The sequence below is a fragment of the Cebus imitator genome, unplaced genomic scaffold, assembly GCF_001604975.1.
Source record: "Cebus imitator isolate Cc_AM_T3 unplaced genomic scaffold, Cebus_imitator-1.0 Scaffold393, whole genome shotgun sequence".
In the NCBI taxonomy this organism is placed as follows: Eukaryota; Metazoa; Chordata; class Mammalia; order Primates; family Cebidae; genus Cebus; species Cebus imitator.
The window spans coordinates 156,990-165,907 of record NW_016107708.1 but is presented as its reverse complement, the minus strand read 5'-3'; the positions used below and the strand labels follow the sequence as shown (position 1 = coordinate 165,907).

The 8,918-nt window shown below is 37.0% G+C and overlaps 1 protein-coding gene across 6 annotated transcripts in view; it reads right to left on the bottom strand.

Annotated features, from left to right (window-relative positions):
- Positions 1-8,918, bottom strand: part of WAPL (WAPL cohesin release factor) — a 99,960-nt gene that overhangs the window by 63,802 nt on the left and 27,240 nt on the right. For 4 of the 6 annotated variants that reach the window (XM_017508520.2, XM_017508518.2, XM_017508522.2 and 1 more), the window contains exon 4: positions 7,810-7,928. In XM_017508520.2, the coding sequence (XP_017364009.1) occupies positions 7,810-7,928 (119 nt within the window). The remainder of the gene's footprint in view (positions 1-7,809; positions 7,929-8,918) is intronic. The other 2 variants (XM_017508521.2, XM_017508519.2) reach the window with 1 other exon arrangement.

Genomic DNA, 8,918 nt, shown 5'->3' with positions numbered 1-8,918 from the left:
AAAAAAAAGAAAGAAAAGAAAAGAAAGAAAATATAAATATTTTTTATTTTGTATGTCCTTTTAGATTTTGCCTGCAGTTCATACTTTGAAATGGTCACCCAGTAGTGTCTTATCTAGCATTGTCTAAATCTGAGCATCATACGGTGGAATCAAACTTCAGTAGGAAACCACGAGTTATTAATACATTTTCCATTCAAATACTAATTTCAGAAGAAAACATAAGCTATTATTCTTAATAGGGCTAATCTGAATTAATCTGCCTTTATGTTTGGGGAAAAAATAGCTGAGACATTGCATGAAAGACGTTGTGGGATATATGTTGATCTTTTGGCCCCATTTGTTAATTACCTATTTGAACATTGTCCTGTTCTATTGTTAGTTTTCTTCACCATTTACTGTATAGTCAACTTTTAAATTTCTGTAATATGAGACCTTTCTCTATCTTTTACATTATTGTTATCTAAAGTTAATAAATCCAGATTATATGTTTCTTACACTTGGGCAACATTAAAATGAATAAAGGCTTTGCCTTGCAAAAAAAAAAAAAAAGTTAGGGCTACTATGTTAAAACATAGCTTGTTAAGACACAGCTTTGGCTGGATGCGGTGGCTCACCCATGTAATCCCAGTACTTTGGAAGGTCAAGGTGGGCAAATCACTTGAGGTCAGCAGTTCAAGACCAGCCTGGCAAACAGGTAAAACCCCATCTCTACTAAAAATATAAAAATTAGTTGGGCATTGTGGTACACGTCTGTAATCCCAGCTACTCAGAAGGCCAAGGCAGGAGAATTGCTTGTACCCAGGAGGCAGAGGTTGCAGTAAGCCAAGATCATGACACTGCACTGCAGCCTGGGGGACAGGGTGAGACTCCATCTCAAAAAAGACACAGCTTTACTCATATTACATTTTTCAAATAAGCTCAGTCTCATAGCCCTTTTTGTTTTATAAATTAGCAATAATTTTCTTAATTTTCTCTGATACTATCACGTTGCATCCATCAACAGTAAATAGGTCTGCTGCTGACTCAGTTGCCATGACCTGATTTACTTTACACCAGACAGATTCCTTTGTAATTAGGTCAAGTACATGTACACTGCTGCCTTCTAAGTTATGTTAGTAACAAAGAAATTAGTCCAATATTAAGTTCAAAACTAAAAAAACAGAACACAAATAGGTACAAATGAACTCAACTGAACACAGAATTAACATAAGCAGACAATATAAAAATCATTTCAACTAATTTTAACACACTAACACGGCTGTTCATTCTAAGTAAACTATAATCTAAAGACAAAACAAATTACAAAGAAATTAAAATTCACTCAATATATTTATTGCTCGTATTATTGGAATTATAATTTTTATATATATGTATGCTGTAGGATAAAGCAAGTAAATACACAATTCTGTAATGCTAAATTTGAAATAAAACTATCAATAATATAAACTCATGGTTCATTTTTCAACGTATTTCCCAACTCTATCCAAAGAAAGAGCCTAGAAGTGATGAACACACTCAGCACTCAGATCTGGTTTCTAAGTACTAATGCCCACAAAAATGACCAAGGTTCCTAGAAAAACAGATGATTCCATAACTTAAACAGAGAATCTATAAGATGACTAAGCCATCTTATGGTACCAAAGGCAAGGGAAGTGCTCAAAGATGATAGGTTAATTCAAAAGGATACAAGAGACAGCTTTAAATGGTTCACATTGGCCAAATTTGAAACAACTTCAACTTAAAAAAAAAAAAAGGCAAAATCAACTATAAAACATTTAGTAAATATTTATTTTTACTGCATATATTTAACATATGCAAGATGTTTTGATATACACAGTGATTACTACAAGCAAGCAAATTAACATATCCATTACTTTCCATAGTTTACCCTGTGTGTGTGTTAAAAGCACCTACCTCTACTCTCTTAGAAAATATCCTATATATATTATTAACTACAGGCCTCCTACTATATATCAGATAGCCACATTTATTCATCCTACAAATCTGCAAGTATGTACTATCTAACCAACGCTGCCCTATTTCCTCCCCCTCCTCATCCCTGGTAACCACCATTCCATTCTGTTTCTACGTCTTCCAACTATTTTTAGTTTGACACAAAAATGAGACCATGAAGTTTTTAATATTATTTGTGTCTGTGTTATTTAACTTAGCATAATGTCAGTAAGTAAAACGGTTATCCAATAAGCAAAAATTACTGAATCTATAGATGAGGACAGTGGGAAGAAGAAGGGAAGGTGAAGAGAGATGAAGGTTCCTCTTTACAAAATTCCAGCTATTAAATGTGTAAGAAATAACGATTAGAAAATTCATCGTTCTATAACTCGAGCAATAAATGATGTAGATAAAGCTCAACAATGGATACAAAAATATGAGGTAAGATAGTAATATGGAATAGAGCATGCACGTGGTGCCAGACTAGCACTCTGAAGTTTACTACTAAATTATAAAAGGAGAAATGTATTTTTATTTTGGAAAGAGCTGGTGATCACAACCTTAACTAGGTGGTCAAACAATGCTAAGAGTGGAATAATCAGATGTCACGAAACTTCTGATGTAAAGCCTCATACAAAATGCAACTGCTGAAATAGTCTTACCACCCGGCCCCCCAAAAAACAGTCTAACCTAAATTTAATCCAACTTCTAGGCTTAAATTCCAGAACTTTAATACAGTGAGGCAACACTAGGAAACAATCAGATAAATTCTGAATGTAGAACTTTCTGTATCCTGGGCTCTTAAAAAAAATATCAGGGCCAAGGGAAATTTTTTTCAAAGGAGGGGACTCTTCAAAACTAAAAGAGACATAACTAAATGATTATGGTTTACAAAAAAAAACCATGAAGACATTTTGAAGATGAGAAAAACTGAATACACAGTGATTATCAGATTTTATCAAAGAATTACTAGGAATTTATATAAGTGTTACATAACTACAGGTACGAGGCCTTTTTCTTAAGAAATTCAGGCAACTTACTTTTCAAATAAGACCGTATATATGTTTGATATAATAAGTATTACACATTATACAATAAATACATAAAGCGAAGAGACCATGTACAATTATGGTTAAAATGTTAACTGCAAAGCAATCTAGGCAGAGGGATATGGGTATTCATTTTACTGCTTTTTCACATTTTCTGCATATTTCAAATTTTCATTTATTTATTTATTTTTAAGAGACAGGGTATCACTGTGTTGCCCAGGTTGGAGTGAAATGCTGTGATCATCGCTCACTGCAGCCTTGAACTCCTGGGTTCAAGTGACCTTCCTGCCTCAGCCTCCCAATTACCTGGGACCACAAACAAGTCACCGTGCCCAACCACATTTTTTTTTTTTTTTTAAGAGATGGGGCTGCCAGGCGTGGTGGCTCACGCCTGTAAATCTCAGCACTTTGGGAGGTCGAGGTGGGTGGATAACGAGGTCAGGAGTTCGAGACCAGCATAAACAAGATGGTGAAACCTTGTCTCTACTAAAAATACAAAAATTAGCTGGGTGCAGTGGCAGGTGCCTGTAATACCAGCTACTCGAGGGGCTGAGGCAGGAGAATTGCTTGAACCTGGGAGGAGGAGGTTGCAGTGAGCTGAGATTACACCACTGAGCTCTGTAGCCTGGGCGACAGAGTAAGACTCCATCTCAAAAAAAAAAAAAAAAAGATAGGACCAGGCGCATTGGCTCACACCTGTAATCCCAACACTTTGGGTGGCCGAGGCAGGCAGAAGTTCAAGACCAGACTGGCCAACATGATGAAACCCCGTCTCTACTAAAAATACAAAACATTGGCCAGGCATGGGATGCTCGCCTGTAGTCCCAGCTACTCAGGAGGCTGAAACAGGAGAATTGCTTGTGCCTGGGAGACAGAGGTTACAACAAACTGAGATCATGCCACTGCACTCCAGCCTGGGCAACAGAGCAAGACTATGTCTCAAAAACTTTTTTATGCCAGGCGCAGTGCCTCACGCCTGTAATCCCAGCACTTTGGGAGGCCGAGATGGGCAGATCACAAGGTCAGGGATCAAGACCATCCGGGCTAACACGGTGAAACCTCATCTCCACTAAAAATACAAAAAATTAGCCAGAGTGGTAGTATACACTTGTAGTCCCAGCTATTCAGGAGGCTGAGGCAGGAAAATCACCTAAACCTGGGAGGCAGAGGTTGCAGTGAGCTAAGATCGCACCACTGAACTCCAGCCTGGGAAATAGAGCGAGACACTGTTTAAAAAAAAAAAAAAAAAAAAAAAAATTAAAAAAATCAAAAGATGTTATTTGGCTTTTTTACTGCACTGACATTCGCATGGATGGGTAAAATTGCTGGTGCCTTGTCATGAATAAAGGTAGGATCTCTGAACTGCTACATACTATGTAGCAGTCAAAAAGTAAAATGTCAGTTTCACTTAAAGCCCTTAATGAAGGAAAAAAATGATTAATTTTATTAAATCTCTACCACTGAATATACTAATAATTTCTGTGACAAAGCAAGTATGCATAAAACACTGCTGCTGCATGCAAAGCATAGTGGTTGTATGGAGGGAAAAAACACCACTGTTTAAGTTGCAAGCCAAACTAACTACTTTTTTCTCAAACATCATTCTTTTTTGAGACAGAGTCTAACTCCATCGTCAGGCTGGAGTGCAGGGGCGCGATCTCAGCGCACTGCAACCTCCGCCTCCCGGGTTCAAGCAATTCTCCTGCCTCAGCCTCCTGAGTAGCTGGAACTACAGGCACATATCACCACATCCAGCTAATTTTTTGTATTTTTAGTAGAGAGAGGGTTTCACCATGTTGGCCAGGATGGTCTCAAGCTCTTGACCTCATGATCCACCTGCCTTGGCCTCCCAAAGTGCTGGGATTACTGGCATAAGCCACCATAGCTGGCCTCAAGCATCATTCTTTACTGGAAAGATTGACAAACTATGCTGATTCAAACGTGGGAATGTGGCAGGTATTTTCTCAAAAACAAACAGTAAATCTGTCACTGCCAGTTGTTTTCCTTGAAGTATATGTTTCCAATTAAAAAAAAAAAAAAATTGAACTTTCAAGCAAAAATGACTTTTAAAGAACTTATATTGGTCGGGTGCGGTGGCTCACGCCTGTAATCCTAGCACTTTGAGAGGCCAAGGTGGGTGGATCACCTGAAGTCAGGAGTTCAAGACCAGCCTGGCCATGGTGAAACCCCGTCTTAAAAAAAAAAAAAAAAAAAAAAGAACTTATATCTACCACTGTTAACTTGACAGATTCCCAGTACTTACAAACTTTTCTGAATTTGGCAGTGGTATTAATGTGGTGTTTTTTTTTTTTTGATACTGTATAATGAAATGGGTCATCATTTGAAAGATGTGCATAATTTATTGTTACCAGTATTTTGCAAGTGACTAGTGTATGATGTTACAAAGCATGTATGGGTAAATACCCATTCAAAATGCAAGACAAAGCAACAGATCTTAATATAATGGCATAAAAGGTTACTGGTATGGTTTTAGATTCCAAGTTGCAACTAAGAAACTCCCATTTCTTGAGTTCTGGGGTAGTACTGTATACATAAGAATATCCAAAATTACCTGAAAAGGCTATTAAAATACAACGACACATCACTGTGAAGTCATAGAGTTTTATAGAAATTCAAAGTCTCAGCTAAGCACCTGGGAGTGCAAAAGCATAACACAATTACAGTGAAAAGATCTCCAAATGGGCTCTTTAGGTAAAAGAAGAAAAATCAAAAATAAGGGCATAAAAATTGAACACATTCATTCTTTAGTTACTTAAAAGCAATTCAATCTACAAGAATAAAAGTTACTGACAACCTCTAACTGTAACTTTAAAGAACAAAATACTAAAACAAGCTCTTTAAGGAATGTTTTACAAAAAAGGTGAAGTCAAACAAATCATTCTCAATACCTACACTGGACCATATTACACTTTGGGAGGCCAAGGCAGGCAGACAGTCTGAGCCTAGGAGTTGAAGACCAGCCTGGGCAACAAAGTGAAACCCCATCTCTACAAAAAATACAAAAGTTAGCAAGGTGTCGTGGTGCACACCTATAGTCCCAGTTATTCAGGAGTCTGAGGTAGGAGGATCATCTGAGCCCGGGGAGGTCAAGGCTGCCCTGAACCGTGATCATGCAACTGCACTCCAGCCTGGGTGGGAGTGAGGCCATCTCAAAACAAAAAAGGAGGAGGAATAAAATTTGCCCTAACCTTATGCCATATACAAAAAGTAACTTAAAATAGAACAAAAACCTAAACTCTTGGAAGAAAACACAGACGAAAAGTTATGTTATCACTCGATCTGGCAACAATTTCTCAGATATGACACCAAAAGCACAGACAAAAGAAAATTTAAAGTGTTTCTACATCAAAGGACAGTATCAAGACAGTGAAAAACTAACAGAATAGCAGAAAATATTTCTAAATCACATAACTGGTAAGGATTAACACACTACTACAACTCAATAAAAACAAAAAAAACTCAATTCAAAAATGGGCAAACGGCCAGACGTGGTGGCTCATGCCTGTAATCCCAAAACTTTGGAAGACCAAGGCAGGTGGATCACCTGAGGTCAGCAGGTCGAGACTAGCCGGATGAACATGGTGAAACGCCTTCTCTACTAAAAATACAAAATTAGCCAGGCATGGTGTCACATGCCTGTAATCCCAGCTACTTGGGAGGCTGAGGCAGGAGAATCGCTTAAACCAGGAGGAGGAGGGTTGCAGTGAGCCAAGATGGTACCATTGCACTCCTGCCTAGGTAACAAGAGCAAAACTCCACCTCAAAACAAAAAACCAAAAATGTGCAAAGGACTTGGACATTTCTTCAAAAACAGCCAATAAGCACATAAAACATGCTCAACATCACTAATCATTAGTAAAGTGCAAATTAAACCACAATGAGATACCACTTCACACCTATTAGGCTATGATCAAAAAACACAAATAGAAGTGTTGGTAAGGATATGAAGAAACTAGAGCCCTCGTACACTGCTGGTAGCAATGTTAAAGCGGTTGCAGCCACCACAGAGAACAGTTTGGCAGCTCCTCAAAAAGTTATAGGCCTACCATATTAATCCAGGAAATCCACCCCTAGGTATATATCCAAAAGAACTGAAAGCAGAGACTCAAACAGAGAGATCTGTATGCCAACCTTCACAGCAGCATCATTCACAGTAGCCAAAAAGTGAGAACAATGCAAGTGTCCAGCAACAGATGAATAAACAAAATGTGGAAGGTGTGGGAGTGTGGCGGTGTGGGGATGTGTGTCACACACAATGGAATATTATTCATATATATATATATATATATATAACTCAAATACAATGGAATTTTATTCAGCCACAAAAAGGAGTGAAATTTTGACATACAGTAACAGACAGATGTACTTTAGAAACATCAGGCTTAGTGAAATAAATCAGACACAAAAGGACAAATATTGTATGATTCTACTTACACAAGATAGTTAGAAAAGGCACATTCCTAGAGATAGAATAGAATAGTGTTGACTAGGCATGGGGTGGGTTATTGATTAATGGGTACAGCGTTTTTGTTGGATATGATAAAAAAGTTTTGGGTATAGATAATTAACATTGTGAAAGTAATGCCAATAACTTGTACGCTTGAGAATGGTTTAAAAAATAAGTGTATTTTACAATTTTTAAAAAATGGTTACATTTGAAAAAATGACTTACATATATCCTTTGAAAGACAGTTGCTGTTTATTAGTGACTTTCAAATTAAAAATTAAGAGTTGAGCCCTCCAATAACAAATAAATAATAAAAATCACTGATAGTGCTTTACTTACCCGTTTGGGGCCACTAAAAATCTTTCTGGTGTTTTCTTTTGATTTATCTCCTTGTTTATTTATGGGTTTCTTCACACTTTCAGGCACACCAGGCAAGTCCTCTGTAAAATCCAAGTTTTCTGAAATGGTAACCAAAACTATCTAGCTTACTAATATTTCAAATTACCTACCAGACAACCCATGAAGATTAAATACATATGAATGAATGAAAATGGGAATTAAAGAATAAAAGTATCAGAGCACCACAGAGCTGACAAAATACTCCCCAGAATAAGAAGTTTCATTCTGCCATTCTTCTTCCTTCCTGCTTGTCCCTTCCATAAGAGAATTCATAAACCTGGTTGTTGTCTATGTGTTCTAGTCCTACTTTATGTTAAATGACAAAATTAAATCTTTTCCAAAATAATTTTCTTACTTTCGAGAGGTCACATAACTGCTGGATATCTATAGATACTGACACTAGTTTGTATACACACAAAACATCATGCAGTATCCACCTGTAGCATTTTTTAGGAACTTTAAATCCACTAAATCATGTTGGCTTTCAAAGAATGCCTGTTGGCAACTATAAAAGCCTCACTTAAACACCAGAAAAGGAGGACAGTTACCCTTGGCAAGAGATTTAAAATGACCTACTACAACAAAGTTTAATGATTTGTCAGTCTTCAAACACAACTGAAGAATCAGCTTATTTCCCAACTGGTTAAAAATATGTATCTTTATCTAAGCTAAACAAAAAAAGGAAAATAGGAATACTTTTCTCTATCCCAATGCTTAAAATTTTTTGCTCTTCCACATATGGTATGAAGACTGAAATTTCAACTTTCGGTAGATCAACCAAATGGCCTCTAATTTTCAAATGTTATTTATTATCTACTTTAAGTTTCCCAAAGGGAGTCTAATTTCACATTTTAAAGTTTTAAAAGTTTTACTACCCAAGGTGTAAATTTCAGCCACAGATTTTCAATTGCAGACTAGGATAATTTGCTATCCAAGTCAGAATAAAAGCTAAGTAAACTGCCGCAGGACAAGGGGACTGGTATTGTACAGCAGCATTTATCATTCTCCTGAGGAACCAAACATCTAGCTATTCTGCCTAGCCAGATCTC